The following is an 18,278-nucleotide window of genomic DNA, read 5'->3' as shown; positions in this document are numbered from 1 at the left end:
TCCGCCGTGGTCCTAACCAAAGTCTCACCATTTAGTACATAAGTTCTACGCGGGTTTCTTTTACCCAGGTGCATTATCTTGCATTTTTTAGCATTGAAGCCTAGCTGCCAAGTAGTTGACCATTGTTCCAGCAACAGAAGGTCGTGTGTCATATTATCAGGTAATAAGCTTTTGCCTACTATGTTGCAAAGTTTGGCGGCGTCGGCGAACAGTGATACCCTTCCTCTAAGTCCTTGCGTCATATCTCTTATGAATAAGTTAAATAGAATCAGGCCCAGGACCGAGCCCTGCGGCACTCCACTGATCACGTCTGATGCTTCGGATGGGGTACCGTTCACCACCACCTTCTGAAGTCTACCGCTCAGCCAATCCCCAACCCATGAAGTTAGAGTGTCTCCTAATCCTATCGATTTCAGCTTGTTCAGTAATCTTCGATGAGGGACGCTATCAAATGCTTTACTGAAGTCCAAATATACCATGTCCAGTGACTCTCCGGCGTCCAGTTGTCTAGTAACCCAGTCAAAAAAGCTAATCAGATTAGATTGGCAGGATCTACCCTGGGTGAACCCGTGTTGGTGTGGATCACACAGTTTTTCTTCGTCTAGGATTGTGTCAAGATTCTGTTTGATCAGTGTTTCCATGAGTTTACACACTATAGACGTGAGACTCACTGGTCTGTAGTTTGCTGTCTCTGTCCTGCAGCCCTTTTTGTGGAGTGGGATTACGTTGGCGGTTTTCCTGTCCAAGGGGACCCTTCCTGTGCTTAGGGAAAGATTGAAAAGAACAGATAATGGTTCTGCCAGGACTTCCCTTAACTCCCTGAGCATTCTGGGGTGTAGGTTATCCGGTCCCATGGCTTTGTTTACTTTGAGTCTTGATAGTTCGTCATAGACACTACTGGGCGTAAATTCGAAATCTTGAAACGGGTCTTTCTGGTTATCTCCCGTCTGAAGCTGTGGACCAGCTCCCGGCGCTTCGCGGGTGAACACTGAACAGAAATATTTGTTTAGTAGTTCTGCCTTCTCAGAATCTGATTCCGCAAAGTTACCGTCCGATTGCTTCAGGCGTACTATCCCATCTTTGTTTCTTTTCCTGTCACTAATATAGCTGAAGAAAGATTTATCCCCTTTCTTAATTTTCCGTGCTAGCTCTTCCTCCATTCGGAGTTTGGCTTCTCTGACTGTTGTTTTGACAGCTTTAGATCTGTCTAGATAGTCCTCTTTCACCCCTTCTCTACCTAAATGTTTGTAGGTGATAAATGCGTCTTTTTTCTGTTTAACTAGGTCTGAAATTTCTTTACTGAACCATTGGGGTCTTTTGTTTCTCCTGCGTTTACTTACTGTCTTTATGTATCGGTCTGTTGCTTCGTGTAGGATGGACTTCAGAGACGACCACATATCCTCCACATTGTCAGATATTGCTTGTTTATGTAGCTCCTGATGGAAAAAATCTCCCATGCGGTTGAAGTCTGTGCCTCTAAAGTTGAGAACCCTTGTTGCTGTGTTTGTCTTAGGGAAACCTTTCTTGAGGTTGAGCCATACCATATTATGGTCGCTGGAGGCCAGTGTGTCTCCTACTGAGACTTCCATGACGCTATCTCCGTTGGTGAGAACTAGGTCTAGTAACGCCTGGTCCCTGGTGGGCTCCAATACCAATTGCTTGAGACGTGCACCCTTTATGGAGGTTAATATTCTTTTGCTGCTACCCGTAGTCGCGGAGAGTGTGTTCCAATCTGCATCTGGCATGTTGAAGTCTCCTAGCATTACTGTGTCCCCGCGCAGTGTGATGTTCTCTATGTCCTCGATTAATTCCATGTCTTTGTTCTCCTGTTGCCTGGGAGGTCTATATATCACCCCAAGGTATAGGCATTTTTCATTCCCTCTGGCCAGGTCTCCCACGGTTCTCCGGCAGCCGTGTCATCACACCCGGCCTTGCTCCTGGTGTTTCAGGTGCCAAAACAAAGAGTGCCATGGCAGACAAGCCATTTGCCGTGGCCCAAAATACCCACGATCCACTGTGGAACATTTTCCTGCTACCCTACACCCCGAATGACAAATAGGATTGCAGCAAAGTAGCGATCCTGCCTCCCTGATGCCTGCAGCTAACACTAACACCGATCCCAAGTAACTGGGCCAAAACCCTGGACCCAGGTATTTAAATTTTAAATTTATTTAAACCTTGGTTACATAAGTAATTGTTTCTTCTCTTTTTCATTAGACAGCGTTGTTGATTTATGGCTCTAAGAAAAGTACTTTGTAACTGTCACACAGAGGCTAAGCGAGATAATTTAATAATTCCTTCCAAGAGGAGAAAGTGTTGAAAGAAGCTGTTTTCTGTAAAGCAATAATTTTCTAAGTAGAGGTCAGAGTATGTAATCAATCTCCCTAGTTAGCTGGCATGACTACTATAAACATTAATTATCTCTTTATCTGTTCTTGGGATGACCATAGTCTAATGCAGCAGACAGAGAACAATCTCTAAATAGGTAAGTTAAAACATTCTGGTTTTAGCCTTGTTCCTAATGACTTTTTCCAGCGTTACTGAGAAAAACCCCTGCTGGACATCCAATGTTAGTTCTGTGAGAGTTTAAAAACAGCTCAGAGCCACTGAGCATGAGTGAACAGTGGGGGAGAAGGACACTTAAGAGACAAAAGACATGTTTGTCTCCTGTGTGTGTATACAAAGTACCCAGGTTAAAATTAATCAGACAATAACTATAGGAGGTACAAGAACCCATTTTCCTATCGTGTTTCTGGGCATTTAAAAATGGATGGTTAAAAATTTACAGGATTCTACTCTAACAGTAATAGGGTGAGTGGGTGTTGACTCTTACATCATGCTGGATCATGAACTATGACTATAGTCAGGTACAGGCTGGGGACTAACCATAGGTCAGTCAATTCCTCTGTAAAAATTAACAGGTTTGCTGTCTCTCTGGAATGACTAGTGGCTGTATCCTAATTTCTCACATTGTCTACAAAGGCAGTATCTCTTCTGACACAGGACTGACAAGTCATTTGGTCAGATGGGGGGAGGAAAGGGAATATTCCCAATTACCTTCGACTAGAGTGAATGTGTCAGACTGTACACTTTATTACTTTCATAGTTTCTATGATCTACCCAGCATAGGCGAAAGGAAATAGTCCCCTTCTGCCCCTTGGTCGGTTAAATCCCAGTGCACCTTAGATAAGGGAACTCGGTAAAACTTATGCATCACTCAATAACTTTCTTGGTCACTGAGTGTTTGACATTCCCTAAGGTAGCCTCAGATAGATTGAGACAGTCTGTATCTTTTAGTCCATTACTTACAAAGCCTTGCTGAGAAATATTTTAACATTGTAATAGTAAGGCACCTTACTGTAGATGGCAGTGACGTACCATATATACTCAAATATAAACTGACCCAAATATAAACCAAGGTAACCTTTTTCCTCAAAAAAGGAGGAAAAAAGGTTGACTTGAATATAAACGGAGCAGTTAATATTCAAGTGTAGTGCCCTCCAATCCAATCCTTTAGTTTATATACCAATTCATCCTTCAAAGAGGGCTCGACTCAGTTTACAAATATTAAAAACTCAAAACAAAGAAGGGATCAAGATTGACAGATGGAAAATCAATAATTAGATACAGATGAATTAGTTAAGGACTTTTGAAATAAGTGAGTTTTTACCTTTTTCTGGAAAATTGGTTCTTGAGAAAGGAATCTGATCTCAGATGGAAGCTCATTCCAGATTTCTGCATCCAGCTCCCCTCCCTCACTGTCCTTCCAGGCTCTGCATCCAGCCCCCTCCCTCACTCCCTTCCCTGTTGGTCTCTGCACGCAGCCTTCCTCCTTCCCTACCCTGAAAGGTTCTGTACCCTGTCACCCTCCCTCCCAATGCCTTACAGGCCTCCACCAGGCCTGCCGTAACTCCTGGTGGTCCAGCGGTAGGCCAAGACAGGAGGGTTCCCTCCCGCCTCCTGTCCCAGCCAACTCTCAGAAGTTTTACCTCCTTCCACCAAACCCACATACCTTTTGAATTCCTGATGGTCCAGCAATGAACCACGACAGAAGCGACTTTCCTTCACTCCTGCCCGTGCAGAGGCACTAGCTGGTTGGTTGCCGCAAGTTCTCACGGGACATGGTTGCAGCTTCATTTGATTTCACTGAACAGTATTTTCAGTGGCATATACTCTTCCATTTCTCCTGCAATAGATTCATGAATAATACACAGTCACATTAAGAATAGAGGGAACAATGGTAGGGACAGTTGACCCTTTTGTCAGCTGGGAGCAGAAGTAATCAGCAAGACTCTTAAAATCTACAAGTCCTGAGTTACCAGTCGGGATTCACTTTGATCAGAGGATGGTTGCAACAAATACTCCCGGTGGGCATATAAAGCCCGTTTATAGGCTTTTTTGATAATGTTATAGGGGTACCCACGTTCACTAAACCGTTGCCACATGTCTCTTGCCCGGAGTTTAAATTCTTCACGGGTGCTACACAAGCGCCTTAATCTTAAGAATTGGCCCACTGGTAAGTTGTTCTTCAGATGACGGGGGTGATAGCTCTCATAATGCAGCAATGTATTTCTATCAGTGGGCTTGCGATGAATAGTGGTAGAAAAAGCCCCTTGATTGATGGTAATATGAATGTCCAAAAAAGATATATGGATGTATGAAGTACATGCAGTAAATTGCAGATGTGAATTGCATGTATGTTACAGACTTTGAGGACATTTTTTTGTACCCATCTATATACTTTTCAGAAGTGTACACGTGGAAACGATATATAGATGATGTTTTTTTGATCTGGACTAACACCATTGATTTATTCCACCAATTTCTTCAGTGGCTTAATACATGCAATTCACATCTGCAATTTACTGCATGTACTTCATACATCCATATATCTTTTTTGGACATTCATATTACCATCAATCAAGGGGCTTTTTCTACCACTATTCATCGCAAGCCCACTGATAGAAATACATTGCTGCATTATGAGAGCTATCACCCCCGTCATCTGAAGAACAACTTACCAGTGGGCCAATTCTTAAGATTAAGGCGCTTGTGTAGCACCCGTGAAGAATTTAAACTCCGGGCAAGAGACATGTGGCAACGGTTTAGTGAACGTGGGTACCCCTATAACATTATCAAAAAAGCCTATAAACGGGCTTTATATGCCCACCGGGAGTATTTGTTGCAACCATCCTCTGATCAAAGTGAATCCCGACTGGTGTGTACACTGCCCTATTCATACCAAGCATTTCACATCAAAAAAATCATAAACACACACTGGCACCTTCTTCAGGTACATCAATGTCTGGGGCAACAACCCCTCTTTGCGTATTCTAGGGGTAAAAATCTCCGGGATTCTGTATCCACGTCTCACTTTGTCAGTCCACCAGGTGATATTTTGATACCCGAGCCTAAAGGACATTTCAAATGTGGCAAGTGTACTATATGTATGCATGCATTGGAGACTACCAGAATCCACCACCCTACGTTATCAAAGCAACATGTGTTACAGCATTTTTCGGATTGTGATACCCAAGGGGTTGTTTACCTCATTCGTTGCCCATGCAGTTTGTTATACATTGGACACACTACCAGAAGCATCAAAACACGAATCACAGAACATCTGAGTAAAATCAGAAGGGGGGATACTAATGCCCCCTTAGTCCAACATTGGCAGACTACTTCGCACCAGCTTCAAGATCTACAATTTGTGGTATTAGAGGTGGCCCGAGGCATTAGAGGAGGCAATTCTCAAGCATGGCTATGGAAACGTGAGCAAAGTTGGATTTACTATTGGCAGACGGTATCTCCCTCTGGTTTGAATAAAGAAGTGGAGTGGTGGGCGTTCCTCCATTGATTGACATCTTCTTTCATGTATAAATGTCGGGTGCTCAGCTGAGCACTGACGTCACAGGAAACTGAAAGATTACAGAATCAACAGTAGGTGTCCCGCCGTCAGCGTCGAGAGTTTGGTAAAGTTTTTTGGCTAAGGCTTTGATACTTATTACTGAATTCTGATACTTCCATGCACTTTGTTTCTTTGATGTTGCAGGACTTATTTACAATCATTAGCAGTGAATATACAGTTTGCAAGTGGGTTCTCTGAAGAAGCCGGTGAGGCGAAACGCGTCAGGACCCAGTTACACCTATGCACGCTCTATATCTCAGCTAAGTTGCTCACTCTTTTGAAGCTTTAACTATTTAAAGTCACTTACGAATTGGATTTACCGTTTTTGGACTTATGAACTTTATAAACCAACATAGTAGCACTTCACAACATCTTTTACAACCCGGTGCAATGATCGATACCATTTAAGTCTCTTTAGGGCTTTTGCCTTTATTGAGTTCTTTACCTTTCCATCGTGGAATCTGAGCACCATTGTATGATAAAAGACGTTTGAAGTATACATTGTTCCTTTATGTGTTACGTTGTTGTCAAGGACCTTTAGGAACATCCCTTTTGAATTATACCCAGTTGTTTATACTAAGATTACAAAGGACAGAAAACTCTGTAATAAAAACAATACAGCAAAGTTTGCAAGAATAAACAGTTTTTCTTCATTATAATTGCCAGAAGTGTTTCAGGCGAAAAAGAGAAACAAAACTTCTACCCATAAGATTAAGCAAAACTGTTATCTGCACGATTGGCCCAGCATAATAAAGAGCCAGAGTTTCTGTGGCTGGGACAGACTCTCCTAGAGAAAGACAGTTCACTTACAACCTCATTTTCCTAAACCTTCATATGTTATAAGTTTAACATTGGTATACTGGGGAGAGGAGTATTCTTCATTTCAGAATACAAATCGTGCATATTATAAAACTCGTTGCTGTAACACTATCAGGTTCCTGGAGACATTAAGTCCAAGCTGTGAAAAAACTTCTCTTTGGCAAAGGAGAGCCCGAGAGCTCGTCTCGATGGGCGGCTGTAACGCGGGGATGGAGGGCCCGCGCGGCCTCCCATCGAGACGAGCGCTCCACGCGAGGGGGGGGGGTGGAGTAGGTTAGCAGGAGGCAGCTCAGGATAGGCGGGTTTGTAATTCCCGCTGCGGGGCTGCCTCCTGATAGGAGGAGGGAGGCGGGGCGGAGTGGATAAAGCCTGGACCTCGGAGGACCCGGTGTCTTCCTGGGTCCTCCGAGGCGGCTTTTCCTGTTGTTTCTGGGTCCTCCGAGGCGGCGCGAGCATGGCGGATTCGAGCGGCGCGGCGGAGATCTCCCTACTCGCGGGCGACTCCCTCAGCGAGGATGAACAGGTGGGAGTCGGCCACAGTGGGGAGAGGGAGAGACCGACGCGCCGTTCTAAAACGGCGGCACTCTCGGCCCTCGTGGTGACGGGGGCGGGCCTGGGAGATGCGGGAGGCAGGGCTTCGAGGAACAGTGCGGGGCCTACTGTGCCCGTGCCTGTGCGGGGGAGGGGGAGAACAGCCGCCAGGAGACCGCGTGACACCGCAATCCGCGGTGCAGGGAGAACGGCGTGGAGGCCTTCCAGTTTGCCGGTTTTGGCCGGCAGACTGTATAGGCAGCACAGCCCTTCGATGTCGGCCCCAGGGCCTTCTGCAACAGGAGGGAGGGGGTTGGCCAGTGTGGTGGAAGGCAGACTGCATCGGCAGCACAGCCCTTCTGCATCTGCCCCTGGTTCTTTGGTAGAAGGAGTGAGGGATGAGGCCAGTGTTGTGGGAGGCACTGGGCCGGTTGGGGTGGGAGCAGACAGTGACCGGCGCATGGGTCCACTCGAGGCAGGGCCTTCCTGGGGTTTGAATCCCTGGGGGTCTGTGTGGGGGATACCCCCTTGGATGTCGGGCGGCCCCTCAGCAGGCTCGTCATTTCCATGGGGTTCGGTGCCGGGAGTGGCTTGGCACCCTGGGCAAGGCCAGGGGTGGGCTGCTGGCGGCAGGGGTCATGAGGGCTTTGGGGTACATGGGAGCGGGGGAGTGTCGGTTGCTGCTCCTTTGTCTGGTTTTTCTTTACAGGTCCCGATTGCTGGAGTAGATGTTCCTTCTTCGCAGAGGCTGCTACACTATAAAATAGCAACCTGATTTCCTTTGTCTCCTGGAGTCTGTGGCAGTCATTCCAATAATCTCATGGGAATTTAATTCCTGTTTACAATTAACTGTATCAGACAGCAGTCCTGTTATTGAAGGATATTATAGACTAATTCATTAATATACCGAAAATGGAATATATGTTGCCTCTCAAAACTGTTGCCTATCTTGTAATTTAGCTGTGTGTTTTCACTGTCTCCCTTGTAAATGCAATTCTTGAGGTATTGTTTCTCTGAGCTTGAAAGACTAAGGGCTCCTTTTATGAAGGTACGCTAGCGTTTTTAGTGCACGCACCGGATTAGCGCACGCTAGCCGAAAAACTACCGTCTGATCAAGATGAGGCAGTAGCGGCTAGCGCGCGCGCTATTCAGCGCGTTAAGGCCCTAACGCGCCTTCGTAAAAGGAGCACTACATTTACTTACGCTTGCTTACAATTTTTACTAAAGACCTGAAACAAAATCACATTCTTGGTTTGCAATAACTTCAATTTTTCTTTTTGTGCAATGCATAGTCCAGGCTTACTTTTAATTTAATTTTCCTGGTTTTCCAAAGACCTAAGACAATCACAGATTTTATGCTAGGCCATATTTTGATTTTTCAATTTTGCCATTTTTCACGATGTGTAAAATGATTAACTAGTTACCCAAGTATGTTATAGCAACAGAGGGGCATGATTCAAATCTGAGCTCAGATCTTATCAAGTTTATGCATGCATTCCATAACTGAATTCAGACAATCATATATTTTCCAAAAGGTACTACAGTGGTACCTTGGTTTAAGAGCATAATTCGTTCCAGAAGCATGCTCTTAACCCAAAACACTCGTATATCAAAGCAACTTTCCCCATAGAAGATAATGGAAACTTGAACAATTCGTTCCACATCCCCAAAAACTTAATTACCATTAGGGACGCCTCCACCGCTGCCTCTGCCACAGACCCATCCACGCGGCTCCTCCAATTCTCCTCCTCTGCTGCTGTTGGCTGCCTCTCACTGCGGTTGGTGCTGGGTGGTGCTGGCTAAACAAACGCCGCCACCGCCGCCGCAACAGAGCCCGACTGGACACTGTTGGCTCTGCCGCTCCCAGACGCTGCCCCCCCTCCCCCCGGATGCCACTACCCCCTCTGCTGGGACTCTCAAGTGCTGGCTCACTCCTGCCAGACGCACCCCGACTCCCTTGCTCCACCCGAGGCCACCGGCACTGCTATCGCCTCTTCCCCCCCCTTCCCCGACTGGCCCTGTCCTTACCCCTGCATCGGTGATAAAAGTGCCTGCCACCGGTTTGCTGCTGAGCCGGCCTTCTGGATCTCATCCTCACCGAGATTCTCATGAGAATCTCGGAGAGGGTGAGATCCAGAAGGCCTTGAGCATGCGCAGATGATCAAGGCTCAGCAGCAGACCGGCGGCAGGCACTTTTATCACCGGCGGTGCAGGGGTAAGGACAGGGCCAGTCGGGGAGGGGGGGAAGAGGCGATAGAAGCGCCGTTGGCCTCGGGGGGAGCAATGCTGTTGGTTCCCGCGGTCGGGTCGGGTGGGGGCTCGCAAATCGAATCAATGCTCGGTTTACGAGTCAAAAGTTTGCTGAGTGTTTTGCTCGTCTTGCAAAACACTCGCAAACCGGGTTACTCGTAAACCGAGGTTTGACTGTATTTTAAAATTTAAATGTAATTGCAGAGCCATGTGCATTGAAATAAATGTAACCCATATGGGATCTATGTGTGCACTCACCTATCTCTTATGCATACCCTTCACCAGCACAGGTTTATCTTAGGTATATAGACCTCTGCTGAGCCACCTGTTGCTCAGGGGAGCTCAGAACAGTATAGAAAATTTATTCAGGTACTTGAGCATTTTACTCCAGTTGGGCATACAGTATATGGTTGCTTTTCCCCCTTGAAGGTTTATTTTTTGCTACCTTTTTAGGTCACATATGTGTTTGCTACACATATAGATGGTACATTTCCTTTCATATGGTCTTTGCATGTGCACACACTTGTCATGTGGTATTAACCTATTCAAGCTAATTAGCAAATAAATAGTTCTAGGGTTTTCCATTTCTAAATATGGTTTTTACCTACACTAGATAGCTATTACAACATAGCTGCTTTACTGAAATGTGCCCAATATTATTGTGTTAATAAAGATGTGAGGTTTTCCAAGAGTGGTTTCCCTACACCAACATTATTTTATTGTGGTACAGTTACAATGCATCTGTACACTGTTTAATTTATTGACAAATGCTTCTCATTTATGACATGACATTGAAGTTGCTTTATACTCGTATTATCATTTCTCATCTATGATATTGAAGTTGCTTTACATATTTCATTATTGTCAGTGCAGTGTTCATTCTTTACATTTTATTGTTTGCAAAACTGATGTGGTGAATTCTGACAACTGCCTTGCCTTTACATAATGTGCGGCCTTCTCATGGACTGTACCTGCAGCCATAAACAATCTGCTGCCATCATGTCGTGGACATATAGTGACCAGGTTACCCATTCCAGAAGGTAAACTTTTTGGCCAGTCCTGCATTTCTGCCAACCTCATACTGGCGCATTATGGGACCTGCAGCACAGATTTCAATGGATAGAATCATGGACTACAAATATTACACAGCTTTGGGATGTAATTTTTTTAAACCAGGACTGGCCAAAAAGTTTCCCCTCGGGCATTGGCGTAGCTAGGGCGAGAGGCGCCCGGGTCGGTGGTGCCCCTCCCCCGCCCATGCCCGGTCTCATTCCCCGTACTTTTTTAACTTCTCCGACATGAGCAGCATGTCCATGTTAGTGTCAACTCACCCTTTGATGCCACTTCTTAGGCACAGGATCCAGAAGTGACATCAGAGAGAGTGTCAATGCAGACGCGGCATCAATGTTTCACACACCGGAGAATTAAAAAAGATACAGGGGGAAGGCAAGGGGGAGCAGCAGAGGGGGGGAGCAGAGATGAGGAGGGCTGTTGGTGTCCCTAGCATGATGGCAGCCAGGGTGGACCGCTACCCCTTACTATGCCAGTGCCTTCAGGAATGAGTAACCTGGTCACACTACATGTCTCTATTGATCTCTCTTTATTCATTCACAATTCCAATTGTTAAATGCTGTACAAAGTCTTGTGATAGCCACATTGAATCCTTGTTGAAAAATTGCAGGATATAAAACTTGTATAGTATAGTACATGGACATTAATTTGTTTCATCACTCATAGGGTGCTGGAATGGGGGGGGGGGTGCCACAGGGGCTATGGACTCTCTAAAAATTTGATCCCTGGTGGTACAGGGGAGCAGCGGCGAGATTTCCGCACACCTGCCCGCTGCTAACCCAGTTGGTGGCAGCTGATTTCTTCCGCTGCTGAGCAGCAACCAGCAGGAGCGCGATTTGGCGCTGCCTGCTCGGTGCTCAGCGACTTCTTTGACTGGCTCTTGTGAATTCTCGCGAATCACGAGCATTCATCCGGACCAGTCAAAGAAGCCACTGAGCGCCAAGCAGGAAGCACCAAAGCGTGCTCCTGTTGGTTGCTGCTCAGCGGCAGAAGAAATCAGCTACCACTAACCAGGAGGAGGTAGGAGGATGGGGCAGGGTGCACTACAGAACCTGGGGGGAGAGGGCCTGGGTGCAGAGTCTGACAGGGGAGGAAGGAAGGAGAAGGGGGCTTGGTGCAGGGTCTGAAGGATTTGGGAGGGAAGGAAGGGGGCTGAATGAAGAGCCTGACAGGGGAGGGAGGGAAAAGGGCTGGGTGCAGTGCCTGACAGGGGAGGGAGGCGGGGCTGGGTATAGGGCCTCGCAGGGAATGGCTGGGTGCAGGGAGATAAGAAGTTGGGAAGGCAGGTAGGACAGATGCTCAGGGGGTTGGGAAAGACAATCTGCACTTACTGGGAGAGGGTTGGGAAAGACAAATGCACGGGCTGGGGGGAGGAAAAGAGGAAAAGAGAGATGCTGCACAGGTAGAGTAGTGGGAAGGGATAGAAATAAATGTTGCCGGTGGGGGGAGGGAAAAGGAACAGAGAATTTTTGGACATAGATGTGTGGCATGAGAGGGAAAGAGAGATGATGCATATGGGGAAAGGAAGACAGAGGGAGAATTGTTGGACATGATAGTGGTGGAGGGGAGGGAGGGAGAAATGTTACACTGGGAGGGAGGAGAGATGACCCAAAAAAGGGAGAGATGTCAGATCACTGGAATGGGAAGGAGAGAGATGTTAGACCTCAGGAAGAGGGAGGGAAGGAGATACTAGACCATGGGAAAGAGAGATTCCAGGCTATGGGAAGGAGAGGAGAAAGATGCCAGACCATATGAGGGGGGAAGGGGGAAGACAGAGATGTCTGACCATGGGAGAGGGATGAGATGGCGCATAGGGATGGCGAGGAAGGGGAGACAGAGGGAGGTGATGGTGCACAGCGATGGGTGCGACAGGGAAGAGATAACATGAAATGCTTCTTATGGATAGATGGTAGTAGGGGAGAAGAAAGAGGGAGGAGATGGTACACATGGATAGATGGGAAGGGAAAGCATAGAAAAGTAGCTTTTGAGAAGAAAGCAGAAAATGGAAGAAAGTTGAATGGTAAATGTTAATGCTAAAGACTGATGTATAAAATTAATATAAAGCAGAACTGACCTCTTAAAGGTAACAAGCTTATAGAGAGTGATCAAAAGGATGTTTATAAAAATGCTCAGAGATATTAAACTCTGAAGGGAAGGCTGAAAAACCTCCCTTGGGTGAAAAGTTTACCTTCCAGTCATTGTCATTTCATAAAAAATCTTTGATCACATGTTCTTGAGGCTATAGATTAATTAATTCAAAAAATCCAATGTTATTTCTTCTTTCTTATATCATGCAATCGGCACTGCACTTTAAAGCTGATGAAGTATACACTTAGCTCATAAGCAGGATTAGAGGGGTCCCAAGTGGCCCCATTTCGATCCCTGCTTCAGGGGACCCAAATAATGCGTGTTTCAAACTCTTCACCCAAGGGAGGTTTTTCAGCCTTCCCTTCAGAGTTTCATATCTCTGAACATTTTTTATAAACATCCTTTTGATCACTCTCTATAGGCTTGTTATCTTTAAGAGGTCAGTTCTGCTTTATATTAATTTTGTACTTCTTTCTGGCCTTGTATCTATAATCTAGTATAGCTTGAACGCACTTCAGAAAGACGGATGTATGGCAGAAAGTGAAGGAGAGAAAAATAGCAAATGGATAAGTTGGCCCTGGATTCACAGTTAAGAGCACAGAAAGAAGGATGTGCAGCCAAAGACTGGGACATATGGTTTGAAAACCAAAATCACCAGGCAACAAAGGTAGGGGAAATGATTTTAATTTCAATTTAGTGTTTGAATTGTGTCAGTTTTGAGAAATTACATCTGCTGTCTATAATTTGCACTGTTGAGGAAGAAATGAATTTGTTTATATTTCTCTAGGGGTTATACTGCATGCAGAGTCTTGCATCTTAGGGTTTTGTTTGTATATATTAATACTTTTAGTTTGTGGTCCTGTATTTGCATAGGGGTTATCTGTGTTCTGCATGTGTGACCAAGGCCAGGTGTTCTGGTAGGAATGAATGTTGAGAAACATACAGCTGCTTTGCATAGTTTAATTTTGTGGTTAACCATTATATACTGTTAATAAGATTATATTGTGTGTATATATGGAAAATGAATGGAAAAAATGGTATTACAATTAGTACTATTATGGGTGCGGGGTCTGGGGTGGAGATTGGGCAGTATCTGGGGCAGAGCTTGTGGGCCCCTCAAACAATAAAGCGTTCCGCTGCCTATGTCATCACTCATTTGCTACATTCCTCATTGCTTATTGTAAATGGTTACATATGTAGACTGTGCTATAAAGTGACTTTGCCTTCATTAACAAGTCATTGGACATTTGGTTTCCATGACTGCACCATCAATGGGCATTACTGAATGCAGTCTATTTGCCAACCAAATCATTTAATCATATGCTTGTTCACTTACTGTTTGTTTCAAGTATGCCTAGATTACTGTTAATTGCATTATATTACATTAGTGCAGTATTAGCATGTGTTACATTAATGAGATTTTCTTTAATGCTTAGCTGGGCTGCCATCCTTATTGTATTACAGGTAAACACACAAACCATTTATTTTTAGCAAAATTGGTGAAGTGTTTGCTGGCCAAAAATGTTGCACCTATACTGGAGCGTTGGAATCAGGATTGGGGCAGGGAAATCCAAGTGGAGAACTTTTTCAAACTCCTTCATCTCATTCCCACATGGGTAGGCTCCGCTGACCTGAGGGAATGCAAATTTAAAATCCTTTGTCGTGCTTATGTATCCCAACATGGCCTTTACTTGATGTGAGGTATCTCTTCCAATCTTTGTAGACAATGTCTTCACACTTTGAATACTTTTATATACTCCCTGTGGACCTGTCCTCAGGTTGTCGGCTACTGGACAGCTCTTCTTCGATATCTTGCAAATATTCTCCAACAACCTATTCACTCTCATCCAGTGTTTGTTATCCTGGGACAGATTTCTTTGTTGGCGGTCAAGGGCAAAGGACCAAGACTCTGGGTTTTAAAATCCTGCATTCTGGGGAAAAAGTATATCATGCAGCATTGGACTCAAGAGACTGCTCCTTGTTTCTGGCACTGGCGCAATTGTCTCCATAAGTTGTTATTGCTGGAATTGAGAGACGTACTTTTGACTTTCGAAAAAGCGAAACTATTCTACTCTTGAATCAATTGGGGGATGCAGCCATTCCTTATTGAGGAGGGCTTAGGATTATTGGATCTGCGTTGCTGCCTTCACACGTTCGTTCTTTCTTTCTCTTTCACTGCATACCTGGGGGGGGGGGGGCTAGAGGAGTGGTAGTGGGGCTGGGGGAAGGGAGGGGGATTGTAGGCTTGCTATTTTCTGTGGTGGGGGGGAGTTTGGAAGGGATATATCTTGTTGGTGACTGCAGTGTTTAGTCTCTGTTTCTGACTGCCCTGTTATTTTCATCAATAAAAATTGTTTGAATATAAAAAGTTAATGTCAAAGATGGATGTAGGGCAAAAGTGAAGGAGAGAAATACAGCAAATGCATAAGGCAGCCATGGAAACAGAATTAAGAGCACAGACATAAAAAAGTGCAACCAAAGACTGGGAAAAGATGATTAGAAAAACTCATAAAATCATCAGACAACAAAGGTAGGAAAAATTATTTCATTTTCAATTTAGTAATTGAAATGTGTCAATTTTGAGAATCTGGTGTAGCAAGAGTGGGAGGCACCCAGGCGGGGGCACCCCCCCCCCCACCCCCCTCTGACCCAGAACCTGTTTAGCTTCCCCAGTTCAAGCAGCATCTCCAACTTGCTGTCCACACCAGCATCAACTCTCCCTCTGACATCACTTCATAGTAGCGGGGCCTGTGCAAGCAGCAGGTTAGAGTTGTTGCTCGCGCCAGCTATGAGTTAGAAGTACGATAGGGGGAGAAGTAAAGGTGCACGTGCGTGCGGCAGGGGAGGAGTGGAAAGGAGCGGGGGATGGAGAGGAGAGGTGCCAGAGCCCCCACCATGATGGAGTCTGGGGCGGTCTGCCCCTCCCCTCCCCCCTTACTACGCCACTGACTGTCTATATTTTACACTGTTCAGGAATAAATTAATTTATTTCTATTTCTCTGGTGTTGCACTATATGCATGCAGAGTCTGGCATCTTAGGTTTCATTTGCGTATATTAGGACTTTTAGTTTGTGGTTCTTTATTTGCATAGGGTTTATCTGTGTTACCAAGGTGGTGGCTGTAGCACATGGACTACCACCTTGCATGTGTGACCAAGGCCAGGTGTTCTGGTAGGAATGAATGTTGAGAAGCGTTATTGGTGTCATTACCCAAAGTAGGAAAATATTTGACAGCTCTCCTCCCCTTTTGGACCCAAAATGGCCCTTGCTTAAAAATTAGTGAAGACCACTGCTCCAGAGTATCAGATGCCCATTTATTTCTTTAAAAGTCCACCAACATGCATTCAAGAGTAACATCTGACTTCAGCTATTGTTATCAGTGGATGTCAGTGTTCTTGTGGTCCTTACTAAGCAAACCAATCGTGTCCCAATAGGTTTGTGACCCTTTTGCGACCCGATTTCCCTCCGGCCCGATTCACTTACTTCTCTGCCAACCATCCTCTGATCTGAACATGCAAATGAGGGGAATGGCATGCAAAGTGGGCAGGGACCCGATTCACTAACCAAAACCCTGCAACACAGACTGGGCTGGCCAATCACAAACAAGCGGCTGCTGAGGATCAGTCACTCAAACCCTTTCCAACTGCCCTGCCTTCTGCCGCCCTGCTCTCTGCCCTGTCAGCTGCTCCTCGTATATGGCGCTTTCTTCCTGGCCATTAAAATGGTTCCTGGGCTTGGCACACTATTCTATGGATCCCTAACAGGCTTTTGCAGAAATTAAGGAACTCTTCTCATTCTCCTTTCTCCTGCTGATAATCGTCTGGTGCAGAGACAGATTTGGACTAGAAGAGGCTCATCTCCTGCCTGCCCCAAATGCCTCCTGCAGCCCCAACTCTCCCGCTGCCCCGATCTCCTGCCTTCCCTGACTCTCCCACCCTTCCCCGCAGTGCAAGCCCGTGGTATTAACCCGCGGGCTTAAGCGGGTTAAAACCATGGGCTCCAAAAAAGGGAAAAAAAGGGAAAAAAAAAATCTCTGCCGGGCCCAGAGCTCCAGTGCATATGCATACCATCTACAGATGGCCTGCGCATGCACTGGGTTTGCTATAAAGCGATCCGGGCAGGCAGACGGGGGCGTTCCTCCGATTGCCCCCATCTGCATATTGGAGTTTGGAGAATCCATCAGACCTGCCCGGATCGGACATGGATCGGTCCCGATCGGGCAGGTTCGTGAATCTAGCCCAAAGACTCCAGTGCATCAGACTGTCACTAATTAAGTATAATCACTTGATTAAGTGAGCACTAGTTGCCTTGTTCACACTAGTCTTGAAACAGCAGCAACTGAGAGGAGAATAGACTGCAAATTTATTAAGGGAACACTGTTAATCCTTTGGGGAGAATGAAAATGTAAACAGGACTACTCTACATCAAGGTGCTTTGACAACAACAATCATCTGTATAAACACATGTTAAACAACAAACAGGTGTTCTATTTCACAACTAGCACCCATTTGATGCTTTCAAGTACGCATTATGCACAAACTGTTAGCAATACTTTGAAACCAGCTGCAATTACTATAATTAGCTGTTCTCTAACACAGCTTTGATTTTTGTACCTGTTCAATACCATGCTGAATGCAATTTGTGAACTCAAATAATGGCTTCAGCTATATTCTTTTGAGTAACTGCTTTACAACAAAGGCATATTTAGGAAGTTCTTATTGAAGTGCTTTCAAGACAAATGATACACACACACACCTTTACACAGAAATATTAGGCAATAATTCTTCAGGTATATAAATTCAAGAAATCATATCACATTTCTATAGCATATTTGATGACCTAGTCCCCATGCTCTAGAATTTACTCCCAGAGAAACTACAGTATGTCTAACTGCAGACTACCTCTACTTCAGGAAGCAAATGAGAGTCTGACTGTTCACCCAAGGTGATTGACTATACACTCATTCTGCACTAGGACTATCTTGCTACACACCTTGTAGTGGAGGAGTAGCCTAGTGGTTAGAGTAAAGTTACCATATGGCTCCAGAAAAAAGGGGACGGGTTGAGACATCCAGATACTATTGCTTTCAATGGAAGTAAAACCCGGATATCTCAATCCATCCTCTTTTTTTCTGAAGCCATATGGTAGCCCTAGGTTAGAGCAGCTGCCTCAGCAGCCTGAGGTTATAAGTTCAATTCCCACTGCAGCTCCCTGTGACTCTGGGCAAGTCACTTAACACTTCATTGCCCCAGGTACAAAATAAGTACCTGTCTAAGGGCGCTAAACGGCGCTAAAGGTTTATAAAAACAGAGAAACATGATGGCAAATAAAAGGCCAAATGGCCCATCTAGTCTGCCCATCCGCAATAACCATTATCTCTTTCTCTCTCTTAGAGATCCCACATGCCTATCCTATGCCTTCTTGAATTCAGACACAGTCTGTCTCCACCACTTCTTTCGGGAGACTGTTCCACGCATCTACCATTCTTTCTGTAAAAAAGTATTTCCTTAGATTACTCTGGAGGAGATTACTATCACCTCTTAACTTCATCCTATGCCCAATCATTCCAGTGCTTCTTTTCAATTGAAAGAGACTCAACTCATGCGCATTTA

General features: G+C 45.3%; 1 protein-coding gene across 3 annotated transcripts in view; it reads right to left on the bottom strand.

The window, feature by feature from the left end:
• The window catches only part of AKT3 (AKT serine/threonine kinase 3), a 168,931-nt gene that overhangs the window by 114,653 nt on the left and 36,000 nt on the right, over nt 1–18,278 (bottom strand). For all 3 annotated transcript variants that reach the window (XR_004538784.1, XM_033937700.1, XM_033937701.1), the window contains one exon: nt 4,013–4,186. Coding sequence is in view for 2 of the 3 variants with exons in the window: in XM_033937700.1 (XP_033793591.1) it covers nt 4,013–4,137 (125 nt within the window). In the remaining variant the exon portion in view is untranslated. The remainder of the gene's footprint in view (nt 1–4,012; nt 4,187–18,278) is intronic.

Source organism: Geotrypetes seraphini, chromosome 3, assembly GCF_902459505.1.
Source record: "Geotrypetes seraphini chromosome 3, aGeoSer1.1, whole genome shotgun sequence".
NCBI lineage: Eukaryota > Metazoa > Chordata > Amphibia > Gymnophiona > Dermophiidae > Geotrypetes > Geotrypetes seraphini.
This window is presented reverse-complemented; position numbering and strand designations above follow the sequence as displayed.